The 25,620-nt window shown below is 32.8% G+C and overlaps 1 protein-coding gene across 1 annotated transcript in view; it reads right to left on the bottom strand.

Annotated features, from left to right (window-relative positions):
- The window catches only part of LOC120337578 (E3 ubiquitin-protein ligase rnf213-alpha-like), a 53,992-nt gene that overhangs the window by 14,286 nt on the left and 14,086 nt on the right, over window positions 1-25,620 (bottom strand). The window contains exons 17-53 of the mRNA XM_078116843.1: window positions 25,518-25,595; window positions 25,054-25,153; window positions 24,389-24,519; window positions 23,461-23,678; window positions 22,783-23,003; window positions 22,226-22,462; window positions 21,933-22,131; window positions 20,438-20,526; window positions 20,075-20,243; window positions 19,770-19,877; window positions 19,431-19,526; window positions 17,697-17,834; window positions 17,251-17,449; window positions 16,766-16,941; window positions 16,079-16,205; window positions 15,185-15,351; window positions 13,609-13,765; window positions 13,400-13,525; window positions 12,789-12,928; window positions 12,541-12,706; window positions 11,756-11,973; window positions 11,140-11,338; window positions 10,513-10,717; window positions 10,170-10,322; window positions 9,500-9,626; window positions 9,046-9,187; window positions 7,287-7,487; window positions 6,876-7,054; window positions 6,502-6,805; window positions 6,157-6,329; window positions 5,526-5,661; window positions 5,070-5,417; window positions 4,775-4,947; window positions 3,449-3,581; window positions 3,001-3,164; window positions 2,611-2,751; window positions 229-2,532 (exon numbers count right to left, since the gene is read on the bottom strand). Of these exons, the coding sequence (XP_077972969.1) occupies window positions 229-2,532; window positions 2,611-2,751; window positions 3,001-3,164; window positions 3,449-3,581; window positions 4,775-4,947; window positions 5,070-5,417; window positions 5,526-5,661; window positions 6,157-6,329; window positions 6,502-6,805; window positions 6,876-7,054; window positions 7,287-7,487; window positions 9,046-9,187; window positions 9,500-9,626; window positions 10,170-10,322; window positions 10,513-10,717; window positions 11,140-11,338; window positions 11,756-11,973; window positions 12,541-12,706; window positions 12,789-12,928; window positions 13,400-13,525; window positions 13,609-13,765; window positions 15,185-15,351; window positions 16,079-16,205; window positions 16,766-16,941; window positions 17,251-17,449; window positions 17,697-17,834; window positions 19,431-19,526; window positions 19,770-19,877; window positions 20,075-20,243; window positions 20,438-20,526; window positions 21,933-22,131; window positions 22,226-22,462; window positions 22,783-23,003; window positions 23,461-23,678; window positions 24,389-24,519; window positions 25,054-25,153; window positions 25,518-25,595 (8,342 nt within the window). The remainder of the gene's footprint in view (window positions 1-228; window positions 2,533-2,610; window positions 2,752-3,000; window positions 3,165-3,448; window positions 3,582-4,774; window positions 4,948-5,069; window positions 5,418-5,525; window positions 5,662-6,156; window positions 6,330-6,501; window positions 6,806-6,875; window positions 7,055-7,286; window positions 7,488-9,045; window positions 9,188-9,499; window positions 9,627-10,169; window positions 10,323-10,512; window positions 10,718-11,139; window positions 11,339-11,755; window positions 11,974-12,540; window positions 12,707-12,788; window positions 12,929-13,399; window positions 13,526-13,608; window positions 13,766-15,184; window positions 15,352-16,078; window positions 16,206-16,765; window positions 16,942-17,250; window positions 17,450-17,696; window positions 17,835-19,430; window positions 19,527-19,769; window positions 19,878-20,074; window positions 20,244-20,437; window positions 20,527-21,932; window positions 22,132-22,225; window positions 22,463-22,782; window positions 23,004-23,460; window positions 23,679-24,388; window positions 24,520-25,053; window positions 25,154-25,517; window positions 25,596-25,620) is intronic.

Genomic DNA, 25,620 nt, shown 5'->3' on the forward strand with positions numbered 1-25,620 from the left:
TTTTTTGCATAAGGATGCTCAAGCATAATTATCTATGGTTTCATATATTTTACAATGTAATTGACAACAGATTAGTTAATTTCGAGGGTTTAACTCTACAAAAATAATCATGATCGGATTCTAACAAATTTTGCCTTATAATATTGTGAAACGAAGTATCGCAATTTTTTCGCTCTGGCCTACTGGGTGTCAACTTATTAGCCGAAAAATACGGTGACTGTACAATACCTTTTTCAGTCTTTTAAAAAGTGGGGATTTTGACTTTTCCCCTTCCATGTTGTTTGAAACAATAGTCCTTGCTAAAGACTTGGAGCTCCCAGGTTTTCCAACAAGAAAAAGTGGTATACGAAGCTCGCAGCATATTGTTATGAGATAGACGTTTTCACGTAAGGCCTCATTTGGTGCGATGTTTCTTTCGATTTTTAAATTGCCAAGAAATACATTCTGACATGCAACGAGCTCCTCGTTTATTTGTTGTTGACTAACATTAATTTGTTTCTTCTTGAGACATTTCGATATATGTTCCCGAAATTTTTGTCTGTTATCTAGTGAAACATGATAACAGACACCTATTGTCTGAATCAAGCAACGAAGTGTAGTTGAGATTATTGGTTGGTCTCCACCAAGTTTGTGTTCAATTCTAGGAAAAAGAAACTCTTGTTGATCATGGAAAAAATTGAAAAATATTAGACATCGTTCCACATCTCTTAGACTGACATATCTGCACTCATCTTTCATCTCTACTTTCATGTAAGACTGTGCACTGCATAGGATGTAATCAATCAGAATTTTTCCTTGGTTATCCAGTTTTAGTTTTTCAGCCAAATGCTTTGTCATTTGGTGGATATACTTTTGTTCTGATTCTACACTGAGCTGGCCAAAATCCCACACGAATGGTTGCATGCTTGGTGGCAGAGGAACAACTTTGTAAACAAGTCTACGTATTGGTATTTTACCAAAGCAGTTAGTAGTTTCAGAAGCAGAGACTCTGTAGCCAAGACCAGAATTTTCAAGTACTTGAATAGCCTTTTCCGACAAACTTTTATATGGATTGCAAGCTGCAACTATTTGAAGTTTGCGGTCATAAAAAGATTTTCCATTAATTGTGTTATCGCAAACAACCTCCTTGATGGCATGAATTGCAGTTGTTGTGTTAGCTTCATCATAAAACAGCACTGTGCTTATGTTTCTGGCAGCATTCTCTTTGGCAATTTCATTTGCCTTTGCGACACTTCTGTAAATGTCTTCAGCCATAACTCCGCCATGTACTTTCAAAGTAACCATGTTCCGCACATTTTTATTACCATCTGCTCGAAGTTTGCTCATAAACTCGACCATTCTGGTTTTTCCACAGCCTGTTTCGCCCATCACAATGACCGGAATATTGCATTTAAGTCTCATGTATATTGCGAGTATTTTGAGAACATTGTCAGTTGTCAGCTCATATGTTGGATCAGGGTCATTAGTACTGGGTGGAAGTCCCATTATGGTTCGTAGAGTGTTTAATTTTTCGATTCTTGATTTTTCTTGGAAATTGAATTCAAATTCAAGTTGCTGAGCATGTAACCCTTGCATGAGCTTCTTGCTAGCTATGTTTTTTTCTAATATATTTGCGTCCTCATCTAGTAGATCTCCACTTCTGTTTAATGCCACATTAATGAAAGTCATGGTTCGGTCTTCATTGAAAAACAAATAGGGATGAGTTTTTCCTTCCCATTCTCGCCTAACCTGATGTCTTGCAAGACTGTCTGTGGTCTCATCCACATCCTTGCTACTTTGATCTGCTATTTGCATGGATGGCGTTGCGAAGTCTTGAGACATTCTTATCATGAACTTTACGGCGAAATCTTTTAGACCGCTAAGCTCTGTGTCCTGCCATATTTGCCCCCGACCTGTACTTACTTTTTGGCAAAATATGCATTCTTCACAATTTTTCAATTGAACATTCATGAAACTTGCAAAATGACGCAGTTGAGCCCATGTCGGATTGTCTGACACATAACTATTCAAAAATGTCTCAATGCAATCTTCTTGATTTCCTTCTGGTTCTCGATATTGAAAGTCATCAAGATTTATATCTTTAACTGCTGCATGTTTCAAGTATTGATATGGTCGCTGAAATGTACTTGAAATAAATTCTTTATATGCCATGAGCATAATGTTTTGCAGGCCCTCTTCATCATAAATACTCTTGAATTCCTCAAATTTGGGTTCTGGTATCATTTTTGTTATGAGTGGAATCACTGAATTGGGAAATCCACTGTAATTCAGTAAATCTGTCATGTAGTCCATGCCTACAACATTCTGCTCTTCATATTGATATTCACTTAGTAAATACCTCGCGTTGTGATTAACACATTCATGCACTTTCTTAATCTCCTTATAGCCATCAGCGTTGGGATTTGGTACAGACAAATGCTCTTTTATGACTTCAAATGTTTTTGATCGTACATTTCTAAGCTTTTCCAAGGATTCTAATGGAGAAAGGCATTTTACTCGTGGAAGCATATTCAGTATACTGTTCTTTAAAATCTATTTAACAAAAGATTTAGAAAAAGTCTTAATCGAAAATAGTTTGTCTTAGTATAGGTATGAGATTTTAGGGCTCACCTGCTGTCGGTTCAATTCACTTCTGGTCATTTCAATGATGTAAAGATGTTGTTTTTGCCTATTCCACACTCTTCCTCGATTGTCTTGAATTTTCCCCAATACAAGAAGATTGAACATGAATCTTTCAATTCCATTCTCCACCTTCGCCCAGATTTATAAAAAAAAGAAATAAACGTTGTGATATTTAAATATTTAATTGACATATACCATGGGTCCACAACTGAAATGAGAATAATGGGATTTATTAGAAATACAATAATTACTTTTTACCAAACCGTTTGCACGCCACATTCAGTTTATGGTGTGTACTGTGTTGTGCACCCCTGGCATATGCCACTATATTTAAATTTATTGATGAAGTTTTAAAAAAAATGTAAATTCATATTTTACCGCTGGTGTCAAGTCTAGATGAATGAAGTGGTTATCCTCATTATGAATATGAGCACTTTGATAAAGACGGTCCAGAATGGGATTGGTATTGATGGTTTTCTCGAGCAAACGTATTGTTGTCTTATGCCAAATATCTGGCGCGTCTCCATTGGCGATATAAGTATCTGCAAGTCATAATATTATGTTTGGTAAAAATTACTCAAATATTCCAAAATGACAATCAAATAAATGTTACAATATTACCCAGATCATTTCTATTCTCAAATTCCATAAAATCAAAATTCTAGTTTTTTACCCGAAGAACATTTTTTCCCCAAACCAAAGTTATTCATCCGAATTAGAGGTATATAAGAGGCACCATAAGCATGATCTTAATTCAAATACATCGAATTATTGCATAATGCCATTACTAAATTATTATCAAGGAATGAAATTCATTCCTGCATACCATTTCTCTGCAGTTCCTCTACTTTTTTTACAGGAGTGAGACGTATACTTTCATAGCTTCCAATGCTTTTATTATCGAGATAAAGAGATATTTTTTCTGAGTCACAGTGAGCTGAATCTTTGGCCACTCGAAACTGACATTGAAAAATATTAATTGAGTAACACATGATATGTATGTCTACACTAAACATAGCATGATACGATAAACCGGTGTTTCGAAACTACCAAGACACAATAAGGAAAGAATACTAGCATGTAAATAAAACCATATATAACAGGGATGGCGAACCTTTATATTTTTATCGCGGAATAGAAGGGAGTGAGTGGGTCACGGATATTTAATCAATGTTTGTATCTAAAAGAAACTTCTGAAACAAATCTTATACGCTTCTGTAGGTGTAGTTTTGGGCTTTGTCAATGCGGCACTTCTATCAGGGACTTATTATGGCACTCGAATTTATGAAATTAGAGTACGAAAACACGCATATGAATTACCAAAAACATTTAGGCAAATTATTGATGCGGCAAATTATTTTACGGTTCCAAAGAGTTTGGAGGGAATTCCACTCTGATAGTGTTATATTGTTCGATCAGCTTTCAACCAGATTTCAGATTTCTAGTCTGAAAGATTTTGTTTTCTCAACGGCATTGTATGCAAGACACTAATGAAATGCAAAGTAGCATCTAGTTATCGACCGTATAACCCCTAAAACAGTCAGCAGATGCACTTCCGAAAGAGACAAGACGTTGCGAGAAATGAACGGATCAATTGCATCGTTATGTCATAAACGATGTTAGAGCCAATAGCCGAATTAAGGTACACAACGGTGCAGACATGCGTCGAAGATTAGGGGTTTGAAAATTACCATACCGGCCGCGAAAATTAACAATTCGAATATCGCAGCGATCGCAGCCCTGACTGCCCAACTGACGGTACATTATAATAGTTTAGTTATTGTTAGATTAATTTGAGAGCGCTTTTATCAATTTTTATCACTGATATGTTAGCATTTTTTTCATTTTATTCGTGCCTTGACGGGTCACGATTGATACGCGGTGGGTCACTTTGTGACCCGCGGGTCAGTGGTTCACCATCTCTGATATATAACAAGAAAAAATAATCAAATCGAATCTAAAAATTACAGCAAGTTAATGGATCTCCTTAATTTGGCAAAAGTAGATTTTTCAAATTATTTTTATTATGCTTTATATATATATATGCTAGTGTCCTTATAATGTCCTGACATAGTTTTTCTGTATAAAAATGCTATGTTATATTTATACAGAATTTTTTTGCCAACTTAACCTTTTATTAATTGACACTTACCACATTGTGATGTCTGCACCATTCAAAAGACGTCATGTCACTGGTTAGAATTGCCAGTTGGTATTCTTCATTTGCATGCATATTGGTTGATAATGATTCTGATAATTTTTCTATTCTTTTTGCAACTTCAGGCCGAATTCTCTCTCCATAAGCAATCGTGAAAAAACGTTTACCTGTGTAAATTGATGTAACCCAGTTTTGTATAAATTAAATTGTAATTTACAGTATGCATATTGATACAATATGACTTAAAATCTGCTAATGGCTATGTTGATTTTAAGTTTGTGATACTGACCTTGCCCTTGCCTTGAAGTTTTGCACATTGCTCTCCTCAAAAACCTTTCGACTTCTTCCTCACTGGTTTGCTGACAACAAAGTAAGACCTCTGATGCAATTGGCAGTGGTTGTGTTGGGTCTGTCATATACAATGATAAAAGAGCGGGAAGGATGTCTGCCTCAGGTGTAAATATAATGTTGAATTTCCCTTTTTCCATTGGTGCTGGAAGACATCTCAATGGTATTACATTGTTTGCATCACGCTTCAAAACATTCAGGAATGCATGCATGTGTTCAATTTGACTGCAGTTTTCAAACCATCGTTTGTCCAGGTGTTTGCTCAAGTTTTTGACATAAAGTGATTTCCCTGCCAGAAAAACATTTGAATTATGAAACGCAGAAATTCCCCTCGCAACAGTTCTAAATTTGTAAAAAATTTATCCGTGATAATTTCTACGCATATCTATGTACTCACCAACTCCTGATCTGTCAGCTTCCACTATTTTAACAATAGATGCTCCCACTTCAGTATCTGTTGTGCTCAAATGCATTTTCAAATAATTTGAAATATCTTTCTCAAATGATTCTTTCTTTACCATTTGTATTTGATGCTGAAAAACAATTAGTTTATCGTTTTATTAGAAAAAATTAAATCGGCTTTCAATTTCAGGCTCTTTCTAATGTTCACATCATCAAATACATCACATTACAATGAAAAATGGCTATCAATTTAATTCATCGCAATTGTGAATTGATGAGTCTCTCGGTCACAAATTTGTTCATCTGCTTAGCAAAAAGTGGCCATAAAAACAAAAACAAATCTCACATAATGAATCTCTAGACTGCAGAGATTTCGAATTTAAATCTTTTCAAGAAGTGCTTTTTTAACGCACAATTTAATGTTCGCCATTTATTCAAGGTTTAAAATACCTGGAACAAAAGATTGTTAAAAAATTCTGGTATTGCTCTTTAACTTGTTTTGTCAAGTGTCTGCAGAGACTTGAAATGCTGCCCAAACTTGAGAAAAGCAGCAATGTGCAAAGCAATAATGGCTACCTTAACTATGTCTGGCTTGACATTAGTTGTCATGAAATACAAACACAAACCTTATCAAAGCATTCACTAATGTAATGCTGCTGACTGCCGGATATAACCACAAGTTGATAATCTGCATTTAAATGCCTTTGCTGCTGCAATAATTCTTCAAATATGTCCTCGACTGATTTTGACACCTTCGGTTTCAACTTTTCCGTGAAAGCCATGCAAAACAGCGGTTGACCTTGGAAATAAAGTTGCAAAATTTCGGAAACACGGAACGAATATTAAAATAATCTTAAGAATGTGTCTGTAATGATGTATATACTGAGGAAACATACTTCATATTAATTGTTTTTTTTTATTTAATGATAAATACGTTATTTCAATGATTATATCATAATTTACAATCGTACCATTACTTTTGCACTTGCAAAGTGCTCTTCTCATGAATCTCTCGACCTCATCAGATGTAGTTTTATTACTGCAAAGTAACACTTCAGACGCTGTTGGTAGTGGTTGATCACGATTTCCCATGTAAAGAGACAACAAAGTTGGTATTATCTCAGCTTCCTGGCATACAATCAGGTTTGGTCTACCTTTTTCCAGTGGTTGCACAAGGTCCCTCACAACTTTATGCTTGATGTCATGATTTTCGTGAAGATAAGTCAAAAACTTGCCCAAGTGCTCTACACTGAGATAATCTTGCATGGTGAGAACCTTTTGAATTTATAATTATTTTAATTGGATTCCAATTTATTGACATTAAAATTTAGAAATATGTAATAACCTTAGTTTTCTCAAAGTATCTTCTGCATATAGTTTTGACTGCTCCGACAATTTTTGGTTCTGATTCATCAACATTTAATGTGTTTATGATCTGGTCAATCATCTCAGTCAAAGAATGCATAGATTTATTGTCAAGAATAGATGTAAGTTCTTCCTCTTCATTAGATTGATGAGCAAATGCTAGAAATTGTTCAATTTGGAATATTGTTGATAGCAATGTTACTCAACCTATTTGAAGATAATTTATTTAAGTCTTAGTGCTTATGTGGCTGCTTATACAAGCCACTATTCAAACATTAGGAAAGGATAAGAATTACATATTTATCCCGGGGGAGAGAAAAGACGGCTTAACCATATGGCAAAGTGGGCAAATCTTCTGATAACATCATTTACATTTATAATTGTGCTGTACCTCTTTCTTCGTTGAATTTCTTTAGATTACTCTGAACTTCATTTTTGTCATATTGATTTAATAAAACCCAGTTGTTGCATTCATCAATGTTATCGTAACCTACAGCCTGAATGGCTGCCTTTGCAAGATTTTCAGGTAATCGCTCTCTATTAACAAGAATGCGAAGTGTTCTTTTCTTCTTTTCCATTTCACTCATAGAATCTAAGAACGAAATAATAGTATATTTTGTAGAATAAACATAGAATGTACCAAGGTTTTAGGTTATTCTGGATGTAGTATTTTCAGTCGTTCACATTTCTCTCTCAATCTGAGCTATTAACATAGCATACAGCTGTGCATCTTCTGCTTCTGATAATTTATTAGTACCTTTGTCACACTCAGATGACCAAATTTGTAGCTAAGAATCTTAGGCATAATAAAGCTCTCTGACTTCTTTGTGAACATATGAATGAAAAATACCCTAAAGTAGCAATTGGTCAAGTTTTCGGTATCTTTTCGGCGCTCCAAAAGTATAAGTACCAATATGGAGGTAAATAATTGTGTTCGCCTAATTTACATCAAGTTGTGTACAGGGACTGATGACTAAGGGCAGGGGGTGTATTCCCTTGAATAACACAGATAGTTACCGAACACATGATAGAACTAAAATAAGAAAAAACGGAATAATATTATTTCCTAACCCTAACCTGGTACACATACTACGAGAGTACCATCTTTTCTCGTGTTTGGTGTTGTAATGTCGCTTAAAATTATATTATTTCATAAAAATATTAGTCAAAAACACATCAGACACTGTGGTTTAACATTGTTGTGGGTATGGAAAAGTGTTTCCTCTCAGTTTACCTTGGTCACATTTTCTCTATACTCATTGTATGATAAATTGTTATATTTGAAAACATTATTACTGGCGTGAGCAGGCCAGTGCTACCGGCGAAAAACAACCATGTCCATATATTGAGACCTCGGACCCAGATAAAAAAAAAAAGTGGATCGCGCATCGCTAAGTTAGCTCTGCGATTTGTCACTGCTTTCACATTTTCAACGCTTGAAAATAGAAAAGTGTTTTGAATAAAATAAAGGCACAAAATGTCTTTTCAAATGAGGAGTTAATTAACACGAGCTCATCTAATTGGCTTGGTCCTGTCTGCACAAGGCTATTCATTATCCTTTTACTTATCACAGGACATCATTCCCATATAGGCACTGGATTGACGTTTATAGATACAACAATGAAATTTTGTGATTTCTCGACATCATAATTACGAAAAGGACTATTCCCAGCTGGAATAGTTTTAAACTAAATCAAATTTGTTCTGTTAAGAAATACAAATATCTGCCAATGGCTTAGTAGTGTACGCTGAAATTGTTTTGCGGGCTGCAAGAAATGTGTCGGCGGGCAGCATGCGTCCCGAGGGCCACGGTTTGGACCACCCTGAGTTCGACTATGATCTGATCAAAACTTAGAAATATACTTGTTATTTTGTGGGACGATATTATGCTAAACTTTTTTATCTTTAACAATAGTATCTCATAATTGCATTTCTGTGACAATGGATACATACGGATCCAAAGCAGGAAGTATACAAGGGGAAGAAATACAGTACTTCAATTGATTTCATAGCTAGCTGTTTCATATATATTGGGCTATTTCATATACCACTAAGTTTATATCCAAAGTATTAAAAAGTAAACAGGACATTTGAAATATAATTTGTCAAATATTATGATGATACATAACACATCACATGCTAAATCATACCTTCTCTATTGCTGTTTCTTTCAGCCCTACCCATTTCTTCTTCCTCGGGTTCTTCATCATTTATTTTAATTGCTTGGTCACGAGCTTCTTGTATTATGCCTGATGCAAGACTTTTAGAGTCATTCGATAGCAGAGATAAAACCTGTCAGATGTTCATACATATAATTAAGCTAAAATATTATCTATTAAGATGAGACAATACATAAAATTGGTTTATTAAATGTCATAATAGTTTCACACACATTAAAATAGTGCTAGAATAGTAGCAAATATGGATATATTGAGCTAATCCAATACATAAAAATCGGTCTAGTTAATGCCATCATGGCTTATCACACACATTTTTAGTGTTGTGAGTATACTAAATACAGATCATAAGTTGAAAATTGCAAAGAGGGCAGGAATTTCCACTTCAGTAATGATGAGCTTGTTCCAGTATGTTTTCTGTGCTTACTTGATCTGGAAGTAGAGCAGTATTTTCCACAGTTGCCAGTTGATGACACAAATATGTTATTTGCTGAATATTGTATTCGTTCAGATGGTAGTGATTTAGTCGTTTAGAGTTGATATAGTCAGTCCATCTGCAACACAAAATATTTGGGACTCAAATATAGTGATGAGACTGTTGATTACGTTTCTTTGTTTGGTTGCTTAAAAAAAAGCACTCTTGTAGATATCTTATCTCTTGAATCCAAAACTAGGTGTCAGTGACTGGTAAGGTAATAAGTTACGAAGCTTTCTGATATAAAATGCATAAAGAAAAAACGCGAATTTAAAATTAACATAAGCAAGCATTGCTTCATCCCTAATTTGACATTATTTACTTGTAGTAATATTGGAATTTTAGGTCAATATTTTTCGATTACTACCGTACCTTTAGTGTCATCACCCATATATATCTATTTTTCAATTTCACTTACCAGTTCAGTCATATTTTGTCTTAATCTTAAGTACACTATTTTTATTGTACTTCTTTATTCTTTTTTGTCAAATCATTCCTTATTAACATTTATAAATAATTTGTAATTATAGTCTCTTTCATCGATATCCACCACTTCAACAAAATTATAATGATTGATAAGTTTAAATCTATGCTTGTTGTGTATTCCCAAATAAAAACTTACTGGTCATATGAGAGACGTAACGTTTTTGACAATTCCTGTAGAACCTTTAAACTTGTTGTGCCGCTAAGAGGTGCACTTTGCTCCATAAAATGAATGGTAATTTTTAAGTTATGTTCATTTCGTCTGTCATTTATGTCATTACACAGAGAGGACCTGAAAAAGATTGAAAAATGAATACATCAAGTAATTATATTGTTATCTATAAGAACTGTCTGTGCTATCTTCAATTCAAAACTTTGAGCTGAACTTCAGAGTTCATAAACGAAAAATATTACATTTATGTTATTATTATATTAATGTTATGCTTGGGAAACAAGTGGAATAATAAGATTTCAATTCTTACGATATCATAGCTGTGAAGTCATTGAATAGCATGCATCCTGCATTGGTTAGGTTAACAAATGCTTCTGCCAAAGTTTTCACTGCTGTGAAAAGTTCAACAAATTGAGCTATATCTTGCTGGCCTTGGTCTTCTTCACCAGCTATAAGGGCCAACTTGGATTGCAAGTCTTGTAAAGCATTCAGGTCATACTTTCCAGAATTTTTGGCTGAGAAAATATGAAATATTTGAGTTGTAGTAGGTTCTATGTTATTATCGACTTCTATGCCATGGCAGCATTTATAGCTATGTAGAAAACAACTGACTAACGTATCCAATACCTCTTACATGAATAAAAACCAAGCATTTCGAGAACTTTTTAAAAAATAAAAATTCAGATCGGGCAGAGATACCTATGATAATCTATTTCAGTTCTCTACAACATTTTAGTCTGTATTTCCTACACCTACAGAGAGATGTCATATGATTTGTTGACTGCTATGACACGCAAAATCTGTAATAATTTCATGCTTCACAACAAAATAATATGCAGGGCCCAGAGGATTTTCGATTTGTTTCAAAGTTTAGGAAAAAATAGTTTGTTCAACATTTTAAGACGAGTCTAATTTAAAAATTATCAACACATTTTACCTTTTTTGGGAGTCGAATCTGTATCTTGAACAGTCATTGAAACACAATTTTCCAGTGTTGGACGTATACCTTTTGGTATACCAACAGTGTAAAGACCTCTTCCATTAATGCTCTGAGCAAGTGCAAGAGATTGCTTCTGATCAGATCCAACGAGACTTTCTCTGTCTTTAAGCCACTCAAGCTTATCACCACTGCTTTTCTGTAGAGATGTGTATAAAATCAAAACAAAATTTTAAAAAACGATAAACTTTGGTTTATGAAATGGATTTCAGTTCACAATATTCCCGACTACATGAATTTAATTTTAACATAATTAACCTAAACGAATTTCCCTAATCAAGGCAAAAGCCACGACTAATTCTTTGCGGTGTTGACTAATCTGGCTGAATGGTATGTTATTAATTTTAAATGAGAAAAATATTAGGGGAACGTTTTCATAATTATTATCATGAGAAGTATTGTTGAAGTAATTTTCATTTTGGTTACTATAATCAAAGCTCATTGAAGCTCCAGCCCTTTTACTATTTTTTTTTGTGAATTTGAACATCAATCAATACTGTTTTCCAAAAAATTATGTTATGTTATCATTTCTGTCATTAAAATCTGATTTGCATACCCATTTTTCCAAAATCTTATTATCATGGTCAACATTTTTCCATACTTCTTCACATTTTTCAAGAAGCTTATCTAGACAGTTCACATCCTCCAAATGAAAAAGCAATGGGGAGAAACCTTGTGTTGCATCAAGTAGATGAAGAATTTTATCATTTTCAACAGGCGTTTCACCAGTAGAGGACAGAGCCAAATCGCACATCACTTTCACTTCAGTTACATCTGTAAAAATAAAACACTTTTCTGTCTAGTATCAGACATATTGCATTCTAGAACTGTAAAAATCACATTATTTCTATTAGTGTGCTAGATATTACAGGACAGACTTTGCAAAAGGCACCATTAAATGTCATCATCATAGTTGCTAGTTTTTGATGAAAAAGATGGACAGATACAATGTGGGAAGACATCAGGTTGTAGGATATAATGATTTACATAATTATCCCGGGGAGAGGAAAGCTCATAAGATGGGGTAACCATGTGGCGAACCACGGCCTCTCGTCCGGCTATCATTCCATGTCAGGTATGGAATTAGTTAGTTACTTGTTTTTGGAAGCATGGATTTGATGATGGAGGAAGCTGTAATCGACCAGCAGTTACGTGAACCACCCAACGGTGGCGAGGAGTCCAGCAATCCTCTCGCACTTAACTATCCCCAAATGGGATTTAAACCTGTGTACCCACTATGTTGGCGAGCGAATTTCTAAAGCTTAGCACGATGAGCCACACTTCCGCCCCGTAACTAACTAAGCCATGTCTAGAGTAAAAGTTGCTATGAAAAAAATCAACCTGTCATTTTTGTATTTTGAAGCCATTCAATCAGTTCCCTTTGCTGTATAAAATTCTGCAAAACAGCAAGCTTTGATGGCTCCATATCACGCAGTTGCTTAGGAAACTTTTCTAATGCAGTTTCATCAATATCTTTCAAGGTCAATTCAATATTTTCTTCTGTATTCTAAATTATATTTCCAAAATAGGATTTTGGGAAAACTCATGCACTTAATTTCAGTTTTCAATAAATAATCTGTTGAACTCACTAATAGCTTGTGCAAATGTTCAAAATCTCCTTTTAGTTTCAGTATCTTCTCAAAGTCAAGTACCCATTTTAAGCTCTTGCTATTCTTCTTAATTTCACATACGTTGGAAATGGAGGTCACAGCAGAATCCAAATTGTAAACTATGCAAAATATTTAGATATATATTCCATATTTTTAAACCTATCAAAATTGAAAAAGAAGCTTTTTTTTCATAACAACCAATTAGAAAATTTAAACGTTTGGATTTCTTGATTGACAAAGAACTGCGTCATTCAGTTAGCTGTTTTCATTTTCAAAAGAAGTGAGCACATAAACTCCACATAAAAATTCAGTGATCGTTGATAATCAGATCAGATTGATCAGATTTTGGGTGAATTCAAAAGTTTTTAATTTTGTTCTTGAAATACATAAAACAAAGTTTGGATCATTAGCTTTGATTAGTCTGCATCATCATCAATAAGACAGATAAATTCCTTCGGAAAATGTTTTAAAATTTTATTGTCCAAACCAAAATTTTAGGATTGGCTCTTTTAATAAAAATATGTGAGCTGAAAAGAAGCAGTAATAAGGTTTTTATAAAGTACTCATTTAAAATAAATGCTGCTCCATACCTGCGTTTTCTGAACCATCAAGTCTTGTTTTGAAACTGTACAATTTTTGGAGCTCTTCATATATTTGTTTTCTTTTTCCATTCGACCAATAAAAATGTTTGAAGGCCTCATCCAGTTTGAGTGATTCTATGAAAATGTTAATTTTGTCATCTAGTTCAAAACATTGCAAAATGTTTTGTGATTATGTTAAAAATTATTAGCAAATTTACCTTTCTGAATTAAATCCACCAATAAACATATTTCATGCTTCACTGATGTCCATACAGAAGACAGTACTTCTTTCCAATCCATCTCGTCCACATGTTCTTGTGTTTCTTTGAGGTTTTGGGAAACCTCTACCCACAAGTTCAAAAATATTTCACTTTTCTGTGCATATAAAAAAATTAATATACATTTTAAGTGAATATAGCTTAGACAATTTGGCCATGGCATTTACGTTACTCTCTCAACAGCCATCTAGCCACACTAAATAAGTTTTCAATTGCTGCTGATGTTTGAGGTTGGCCGAAGCAATTTTGCAGTAAAATTATTACTTCGGTGACGCGTTAAAACATAATCCGCAATAAAAATCTTGTATGGTGTACATTCAACTTTTCATCCCATCTCACGAGCATTTCCATCAAATTCACATGTAAATGACAATCCTATGTACAATCCTGGTCGTATTGCCATAATATGGGTCTTTCTCAGAACAAACTATTTTTCGATTGATGTATGAAGCCATTCCCAGATTGAGAATTTGTTAAGGAATGTATATTATGTATTGTTTGGGATGCCAATGTATTTTACGTTCGGAAATAAAAGAGGTGTTCGCAAAAATAGCTTGTTATGTCAAAGAGCTTGAGAAATTTATAGCGGAAACTTTAATTGCAAAGTAATGAAAATTTTCATTGTATCCTTTGGCGATTGACGAATGCACTGACATCAAGGTTACTGCTCAGTTGGCTATCATCATAGATTTTGAAATTACCGCAGAGCTCACAGCTATAGGGTATTTAAGGGTCTATATAAGGGTGTGACTAGAGGCATCGGTCTGTTGGGAGCTGCATGAAAAAGATCAAGCGTCTTGCCTTTTTGTTGGCGAAACTTTCGAAAATAACTACTGATGGCACCACATCAATGGTTGAGAAACAATAGTTTTATTGGTATAATAATTGTGAAAGTTTGGTGTGCGGGTATTGTATGTTAATTGACTCGCGCAATTATTAGTAAACTACACGTGGCATTCGGCCAAAAAGGTTGGACGACCCTGCTCTAAATTAAAAATATCGGTAGCTTGACGCATTTCATCATGTAATAAATTTTTTAGGAAAACTCCCTCACGCCTCCTAAACTTCGAAAATTGAGAAACATGACATTTCACAGCGCTATCACTTCCGATATTTTGTTAACTAAAAATTTGAGCCTCAGTTTTCAACTACAGGGTGACATCTGTTTATGTTTTTTAAATTCATTAATGCTGTCGATGGACTATTAAAACTACGACTTTGTTACAGTCTCAAAATTAAGTATAAAAAAGTTGCACGCAATACACAAATGTTTTATGATATAAACTTCTGTTGAGGCTTTGCAAAGTTACTATTCTATATCTGGTTGTGTAATATAGTCACTAAATCAGTAAAAAATCTGAGATCCAATTTTTGTGGGTTTGAGAAACATGACAGTTAGGAATGCAAAGTACTCAGCATTAACAAGTACACTTTACATAATGAGTGGGTCTTATGAAGAATTTCACACTTTAATTTCAGACAATAGTTCATTTCAAATTAATACAGTTTATAATACCTTAAGCATTTGAATCATCTGAAATTGAATCATTATATCTGCTGTGAGCCCAGAGTAAGCGCCAGGGTTTGATTTCACATCTTCTATTGTGAACAAACCATTTAGACGATGAGATTCTACACTTCTGTCATAAACCTCTTTCAATTTATTGCAGTTGACATGTGGATCTGTAGCAAGAAAATTTATTATATGAGTAAAAATCATCAGTGACTGCGCTTGAATACATTCATAAGTAGTGTTGTGTGCATTAAAAATTATTATTTTTCCGCACACTCCAATAGGGAAAACTTTTCATTTTTATTGATTGCAGAAATGTAACAATCGAAATAGTAACCTAGGATGGCGTACTGTAAAGCAATCAATAAATTGAAGCAATTAGTTGAGAGAAAGATATCTAACCATATACCATCTGAACTATAAAGAACGAGAACAGCATTTCTTATAAAAATGTATCTCCAGAATCTAATTCAAGGTCGAACCTGATATTTTTATCATATTTAATGTTATAGTTTAGAGTTGGTAATGCCACTGTATCTCTAAAATTTGATGTATCAAATGTATTCCAATCATATGTTATTGTTGCTCTATCTAAAATTGTATTGACACATAATTCAGATCATGAATTCCCATTCCATATTTTTCCAATGCACTGTAGTAGAAGTGTGGCAAACACAACATGTTTTAATGTTGTAAACTCCAATAATTTATCCTGATTGGCATTTTTGAATTTTGTAATAATTTGAAGCCCGGTATTTTCATACCACAAACACAAAAAAACGTTTAGATATTATATCATTTAGCTTAGGTTAAAACAACATTATCATAATTTTTTTCTTTCATAGTTCCTATATAAGCTTTTTGAAGCAAACTTGAATATTGTAAAAACTCACAAACCTTTTATCAGTGAGCACATTTTGCAAAATGTTTTACAACTTGCATGCTCCTTGATAAAGTTATCCAATTTTTTCTGCATTTTTCCAATTTCTATTTCTAAACTTTCGGTGCCAGTGCCCAAAGTTTTCTAAGATAAAAGTAAGAATTTATATACTGATAAAATGAAGGAATAAATTAGATATATTTAGTTTTCTTAGCACAGACAGGAAAATACTGTACATATCTGTTGCATTATTACCAATTTACAATAAAAGATAACCATTTATGTTAGTCATGCAAAACGTGATGAACTGCTAAAGCAAAGTAACTAATCTTAAGAAGTTTTACAGGTTTAAATTCTTCGATTGTAATTTTAAAGAATATTCCTGAATCACTGAAAGAGAATAAAATGGAGTATAATTGACATGATGCTTAAGGTTTGCCTGTATTGTATGTCCCAGCGATAATTATATTACGGTATGTTAGCATGTTTACTGAATAATTACAACAAATCTATAAATATTTGAGTGTAAAATGCTGTTTGCTGTTGGATAAAAAATGCACATTTTCAATTTAAAACTTTTTTATATTATTTCCATGCCATGCATGTTAATTCAATTCTTCATTTTGTCTTTTATTGAGAAATATCTATCACCAGTGATAGGCTTTGCTGTATTTACGATAACAGTTGTATCAGTTGATACTTACTGAAAACATAGTTTGAAGAAATTGACAAATTTTTGAATGGTAGCTTCGAACAATGTTTAACTCATTTATTTCAACATTTCTTTCTTCTAGAGAGGCTAAGAATGTTTCACATCTTTGCTCAATCATTATTATGGTAGGTCTGGCGTTTGGTAAACAGTCAAGGGCATTATTACGATCTGCAACATAAGAAATTAATTCGTTTTAGTCATTTCTCTGATATACACATTATTGAACATTTCATTCTATATTTTCGTTATATTGCATAAGGCAATATTTACAAACATTTTGTCAAAAATACTCTTAATATACTTGAAATTTATACATGACGTCTGAATCTGAATTTGGATGGATCTTTCTGATCTATTATTGAATTTATAGGTTGTATTATATTTTATTCAAACCAATTGCAATATTTTATTTTTGAATTTCCGCATTATTGAGTATTTTATCTCTCAGCAAATTGTTTGACAACAAATAATACTTACAGATAATTTCAAAGAAGCTCAGAGATATTGGCCATTCACAAATGAATTTTAAGATATTCTTTGTTGATGTTTTCTTAACTAAACCATGAGTTTCGATTCCTTTAATGAACAGTTTTTCAACAAATTTTATGACTGAATTATTATTCTGTGAACCAAAGATCTGGCCAAATCCACAAAATATTTTCATTGGTTCAGATGTCTGTTAATAAAATCACATAGATAATTAGGCATATCAAAATATGGAATTTACCATTGTCAATTACTAATCCATTAATAACCAGGTAAAATGAAATGATTGTCTGGTAAAATAATCAAGTAATGAGTTTTAGTGGCATTACGTTATGTAATGTAACACTAGCAGTTTATTTAGGTCTGAAACATCTTTGATTTGATCATTTGCTGTGAATACAAAAAAAGGCAAATGTCCATCATGCAATTTGTTTTACCTCATCTCCACGCAAAACTTCAGCTGCGCTGTCCAATGCTTTCTCAATAAAACAGTGTTCCAGTTCATCACAGAAATCCCCTTCCAGAATTGTTTGTGTGAAAAACTTAAAATACTTTTCATCAGCCTTTACCCATTTCTGTGTTAAATATTTTTATACTTTAATATTTATTTATCAGACGTGAACCACTATCTCCTTCTGAAAATTTTATGCATATTTAATACATCAATATAGTGATAAAAAATGGTATTACAGAAGTCTGCTATTGTGTATTTTTCCCAGTATTAGTAGACTATGGACAAACGAGTTGTACATAACAAAAAATGCCATGAATGTCCACCAACAAAAATAATAAAAAAAGAATAAGTGCTATAGTATATTGTCAAGAACATAGTGTAATTTTAGTGTTGTTTTTTTCAATAAAGGTAATAACAAATCAAATTAGGTGATAATTTACATTATGCAAACTACTATTAAAAGTAATCTTATAATTTGTGGAGCTGAATAATCATTTATATTTGTGAACCGAATTTCCATTCCTTATTTAATTCAGTTATCAAGTCCTATATAGCTCCTTGCATGCCCGGCCATTAATGTCTTGTGATAAATCATTTCACTCTGAAGAGCTGCTAATAAATTACAAAATGAAATAAAATATTCACATCTAAATTGTACTTGGAATTATTGATTAAAAACCATTCCTCATTATTTCTAGTGAGGATAAAATCCAATATCCCAACAAATTAGAATATAGTGAATGTGGCAGTGGGCATAACTAGATTGGCTTCGCAGCTTGGAAATCTTGGTTCAAATTATCATGACCTTTGACAAAACACGGGTCGTCTAATACATTGGGTATGAATAAATCTTTTCGAAATACTGGATGTTAAAAAAGCAACGCAAAATTTATTCCTTGGTAGGTTAAAAAAAAGTTTTGCAAAATTTAATCTTAAAAAGTAACGCAAAATTTAATCTTTGAATGTTTTATTTATTTCATAATTCGCATTGAACTGGTTTTAAATATGAATTACATTATTCGTTTGTAAGTTTCATCACTCTCGTCCTAGAAATATGAAGCAAGAAAGAGAGCATGACTCAATTGTCAGCTGTGATGGCCGAGTGATTAAGGCGTTTAACTTGAAATCTGATGGGACATTCCAGCGCAGGTTCGAAGCCTGCTCACAGCGATTCATCTGAAACAGATCCACTTGCTTCAGATTTACGAATAAGTCTTATTATTGTGAAAACATGAGGTTGGTTCCACATTGCACTTCAGGTGCATTATATCTTGATGAGTAGTAATTTCTCACCAAATAAAATATTTTTTTGATATACACAACTGTGATAGTAACTCTAGTAACCAGAATCAGAATTTAAAAACAAGAATCTAAAACTGAGTGTGTTGAGAGTCAAGAATGATGAATTAGTTTTCTAAAGTTTGTTAGAAGTTTAAATGGAATTGCTACTTGAGACGTGATTTGTAGCAATAAAGAATTATTTTGCGTTACTTTTTTAACACCCTGTATAATATCACCTTACTCGTTCTTGTAACGAGCCTTGTATTGAGTGAAAAGTGCAAATTGAAGCTTGTTACTATGACTCTTCATATTAAAAATAATTCAAATCATTTTCCCCAGAAATAGTGAATCAAACAAGTTGTAGCAATACAATAGTATATATTAGTCAAGCCTCATCGTATCTCTGTAAATGTGAAATAACATTCACATAGCATACCTGGTCAATATTTGTGTTTATTTGAGTTTGAATGAGTTCCACCCACTGTTTTTCATATTTTTCATGCCATTTGATTTTCAGCAGATTGTCAAAGAACTATAAGAACACAGTAAAATGAAATTTTGCATTGTTTCTGTAAAATTTTAATGGTGAGTCGATACGTTTATAGAAAAAAATTTATATTTCCCCTGCACAATTCAAAATTGACTAAACAAGCTTCTATGGTTGGGCTTGCATAATATTGGTAAACTCAAATTTTGATCTCATTTGAAAAAATTAATTATTTTTTATCTGATTCATACAAATCTATTGTGAATCAAATGCATTATGAAGTATTACCCGCAGATTATTCGGAAGACATGGATCATATCCTGCAATTTTTTTAAGAACATAGGCTTGCAAATCGAGTACCAACCCACTTGTAGAATCATCTGTAAACTTCTTATTCTGTTAAAATAATTAAATAGTTGAATATAGTGTAAAAAATATTATTTTTAAATATTTTACATAATTATGGACGATATGATATTTGATCCTAATTAATGTCTAAAAAATTTTATTATTTGAGTTGATATCAAATGAGTTAAATTAAAGTATCAAGTTTTTTTACCACATCAGATTTCATTAGACAAAATTTGTGTTACCAATGCTGTGAGCATAGTAGACCAGTGAGAGATAAGGCTGGCAATCTTTGAACAGAACAGAATATATATCTTATGTTTGCTTTCCGATTTCTTAAGTGATGCAGATAATGTAGAGAGCATCGCCATCATAATCAATACACAGTCTTCAATTTTATCTTCAGAGAATTTTCTGCACAATAACAAAAATCATTTGACAAAAATTTACGTGTAAAATGAGGTTTTTTCATAGAAGTTGTTTAAATTTGCCATTGTCTAAATTTGCGATCTGATACAAATAGTTGACACAAGAATCATCATCTTATATCATTTTTATCAGAAAAGTATGAGGTAGCCAAGTGATAATGCATATTTGCCAAGAAGTACCTGTCGTATTGGTTGATTCCTGCATATTCAAATATGTCCTTAAAAAGCATTTCTGATAGATCAATAATCTTTGAAGCATGGTCTTTTGCCTAAAGTGCATTAGTAAACTTGACATATATTTCTCGTTGTAGATATTTGAAAGCATTTAAAAAACTCGCATTTTTGACCAACCGGGTCATCATATAAGAAACCAATTCAATGAAACGACCAAAAACATTTTAGTTGGTAGTCAAGAATAATTTTTTAGCCAATATATGGCTGGTTGGTATTATGTTCATAAAATAAATTAATCAAAATTTTCTAAATACATGTGTGAGTCATCGACTTCTGAAGAAGCTTGGTGATAGACATCTACAGGCGCTGAAAGGTTATATTCTTGACTATGTCCTTGTTTAATCGTTTCCCTAGCAATCGATTATATGAATGCATTTCATAAAATAGATTTTCAATATTATATATAAGTTATAAATCCAGCATTTCCATATGATTAATAAAACCACTTGTAATGTAACAATTGACAGACAAAATTTTAGATATTCGCAGATACACACAATAACCTGCAACTACTTACAAATTCGTCAAAATCAGCATCATATCTGACAAAATGACATATAAGGCAGTGGTCCCCAACCTGGAGTCTTGCAAAACAGTAGAAAATAATACAAAGCTTTAGGTTAAATATTATTAATAGAAAGCAAAGAAGTCTTGAATGTACACTCGTTTGCCTCCGAGAGATTTCCACTAGCTGTCGTAAGACTCCAGAATGTCCCTCCTTGCTTGAAAACCAAGCAAACGAAGCAAGATGTTTATGGCATGTTAGCCATTGTGAAGTCACACGAACTTGTCCGCATTTCCGCGCACCGCAATAAGTTGTTAAACGCTCGGGCTTCGAAGCAATGCTATGGAACTCCGGGATTTCGATACCAGGGGCTTACAGCAGGGTTGGCTTGTAGTCTATGTTGTTTCAACGTGAAGATTATTATACATTCTGCAGTAACGTTATAATTCCGTTATTTTATTTTCCATGGCGAAGAAGCGACAATATGGGGAAGACTTTTTGAAGTTCGGTTTTACATCCTACATCATCAGCGGTATTGAGAAGACGCCGTGTGTCTTGTGCAATGAGACTAAGCTTTCCAAATACTGCACGAAAAATTCAGAATTTTTTCGTCGACATTAACCTTGTCTAGGATAAAATGACATTAGCTTTGTTTGAAACTCAACCACGAATTACGAAGTTGGCGGTTTCAATGCCAGTCGCAACATTGAGTAAAACTGCTGCTTGAAAAACTAAATTACACAATATTCACTTTGCCGCCTATTTTATTGATAAGTAAGAATTTGAGACGTGGGGTCGCGAGGTATGTGTAAACCACCAAAGGGGGTCGCGAGCCAAAATAGGTTGGGAACCACTGATGTAAGGTAATCAAGAACAATATTGACACACAACCAGTCTGATGAACGCTAATTTTTTACTATTACCTACTGTACTCACTTTTGATTTAAATCTTTTTTCGATAAATTGTGCTATCTCGTGTAAAGTTTTATCCAGCCTAAAGCTTTTGAGAATTTCTGAATTTCCCTTCAACAGTTTAATAAGAGAATCTGTAGTGAGTGTATCCTGGTACAGATGTGTTATCCAAGGATGACTAGTTTGAATTTCCTGAATTTGGGGGGCAATTTTGACAAGGCACCTGCAAATAAAATAAAAACGATAATAAAACATAGTAATATTTATTTCAGTATTTTATTAGATTTGCTAGATTAGACCACTATAGAATATCTTACTCTTGATAATTTGACGTGAATTCCTTTTTTGAAAATGGGAAATCCTCCATCATAATTCTACTAACATCATTCAAGAAAAATGCTAATTGTCTTGCTTCATCAGGTTTTGCATTCATCAAAGAATGTCGACCTTGCTTTACAAAGTGGCATAGCGGAAGAGCTAATAGCCAATTCGTATTTGTAAGGTAACAGGTCTGTAGCAATTCCATTATCATTTTTGAAAGATTCTCCGGGGATCTGATTAAAAAAAGAGCAATGCACAAAGATCATATTGGTACATGTATAGTATCGTAATCTTTATACAAATCCATGTAAAACTATAATTGAGAAGAAGCTCATATGAAATATGAACAGTATTAGTTTTCCAGGCACAACTATTCTATTGACTCTTAAATTAAATGCACTTTTTTTTAATGAACATAAATTTGGCAAGCAGGAATTATGAATCTACTTTGTACAACATACAATTTTTAGGTTTTTTCAGAAACATATTCCATCATTTAGGGCAAATCAGAAAGCAATATTGTGAAAGATTCACACACATCTTCAATACTTACAAGTATTTATCCAGAAAAATAGTTGTTATGAGTGTAAGGAGCTGTCTTTGTTTATCTGTTTCAAAGAAGTTAAAATACAGTCCTTCTACAATGCACTTCATCAGTTCATCACCTGGTTTGCATTTGAGTTTATTCATCGCAACCATCAGGGATAGAGTTCCCAAAAGTTTTTCATGCTTCTTTAAATGTTGTAACCAATCAATTAAAGAAGACTCGCATGTCTGAAATATGTTACAATTGACTATAAATCTTTTATATATAGTATTTATATTTTATATAAATGAGAACCTGCACCCATTAATTTTGAACAAAAAAATTGTGTCAAGAACAATATGATTTCGTTCCAATCAAACTGTCATTTAAAGCACTATCTCAGATTCAACTCAAAATATTGTACATGTCTGCCAATCTACCGTCATGGACATTTTACATACATTCAGTATGGGAAAATGTATTTAAAATATTTATTGACAGTTCACCACCACAATTTCCATCTAACATGCATCGTTTTGACAATGTATCTTTCAGTCAGATAGGTAAATTTTTTATCCTTCACAAACGCCATAGATATACATCGTCTACAAAGATATTGTGATTATTTTGTTATCACTATTTTACATTTTATGTTTAAACCAAGATCTTTCTTAATGAATATTTAAATGGAATGCAGTATTTTACCTGTTTGTTCACATACACTTTTTGATAAGAAGAATTTGCAAAACTCCATCCAGTCGTTATCTGATTCAACCATCCCATTAATTCAATCCTTAGTATTCTGGATATGAAAATATCACTACCAGACATCGGTAAAAGTTTTGAAAGCAACTCTCCCCAATGAAATGAATGAGGCATGACTTTGTGTTTGTGGAAGAATGCAACATCAAATATATACGAATCTGAGAAAAAGATAGGACGCCAAGACATGTTAGTCACCTTCATTTTTTTCACAAATGAGGGAGAGTTCAAAATTAATTCAGCAAATAAAATATACATAATACATAGTCTAACTAAACTCAGTCTGTCCTCACCATTTTTAGTTTAAAATGTCAACAACAAATATTGCAAATCAGTATTTCTACACTCGAATGTTTTTAAATAGACATGAATGAAAATAACTCCATTTTGTTTATTTCTCTTATACATTGAAATATCTTAGTCTTTACAAAATAATAATTTATCATAGTCAAAATTAGTCAAGAGACATACATATTCTGGCAAAACATTTACAGGCACGAAAATAAACTTGATCATTCTTTGGCTTGTAAAAAACTGATTTTTGTAAATGTGTGGTTTAATTTTGGTTTGATAAAGCATGGCAGGGTTGGTTGTTGGTTTTGTTAATCATCATGTCATTTCACAATACGTATGCCAGCAGTTTTTAGTTTTATTAACTCATTTAATGTCACATCTTCTAACGTTCTCTAATTTGATTTGTCAAGACAAAGATTTGTCAGCAATCAACACAAAAAGTCATATTGATTTTTTATGGTGATTGAATTAAGAAAAAAGTGTTTAGTAACAAGATCTCGAGGGAAATGTTAATTAAATATAGTATACATATACAATATTTCGATAAATTTTCTGCTATTTCTATTGCTCTACTCACTCTGATAGGTGTATACTATTCGGTTCCCAGGAATAGTTTCGTATATATGTTCATGGATTTTGTCATTATATACTGTGTACCAGTATACAAGTTGATTCTCCCAAGGTAAATTGATAGTATACACATCATCTCTATAAAAAGTACATTTCAGAGTTCACACTCACACTATTTTATGTGCTACAAGCATATTATATTCAGATATTTCTGTCTGTTATGCAAGAAACGATGTACGAATTTATAATTTATTTATAAACAAGTAATGGCATGAGAATAGTAATAGAATAATATATACTTAGCAAAAAACGTAAAAAAAAAATTGGGGGGTAAATATTATACTTATTTAATCAGTCAAAGAATAAGAGGAAAGAGGATTGGCACATGAGTAGCGCAAACTAAACAACATATCACAGCACGTCAGCTTCCGATTAAAGAAAGCAGAAATACAGTATAATAATAATATTGCTTATTAATGTTACTAAGCAGCTTATAAACCTAAAGCATATTAGGACTTTGTTTGTAGGTAATTTAAAATGGAGAAAAGTTCCATCAAGATACAAATTACACTAAAAACTATTTTTTTTTTCAATTCCATTCTTATAATATAATCTTGTATGAACGTCACCAAATATCACTCTAACATTTGTTTCAACTAAAAAAATCATTACTCAAGATAATCCATCTCCCAGTAATTTTGTCCAACTGATATGCAAACTTTTTCATCTGATTGGACATCTGATACTGCAACTCGAATTATGATTTCTTGACCTGAAATGTCATTAATTGAATATGACGAGCATCAAATTAATTTTTCTCAATTGATTTGTTTGCTACTCACTAGCTGTACTGTAGATTAGTCACACAAATTAACTCATTGCTCATTGCATTATCACATGAAAAAAAAGATATACTAAAAGTCAAAAATTTTTTTTTTAATATTACAGTTCTCCACTTTTTAATGTCTTATTTTGACTTCTTTATTTAAAGGTAATTTCTAAAGAATTAAAGAATATCCTGGTAAAAAAACGTGAGTTGATCAATGTATTGATCAACTAAAGAACCCAAAAGATCCAGAATGGAATCACAGCTTTGGAGAGAAAAAAAGTGTTGATTAATATTAAGACTAACATACTTTCAACTTGATACTCTCTGATATGCATTGCTCTTGATTTGGCTGGAGTGTTCCATGGCTCATATAAATTTCTTTGTTCTGTACACAAAGGAGAAAATGTTAC

This window comes from Styela clava, chromosome 10 (genome assembly GCF_964204865.1).
Source record: "Styela clava chromosome 10, kaStyClav1.hap1.2, whole genome shotgun sequence".
NCBI classification, from domain to species: domain Eukaryota; kingdom Metazoa; phylum Chordata; class Ascidiacea; order Stolidobranchia; family Styelidae; genus Styela; species Styela clava.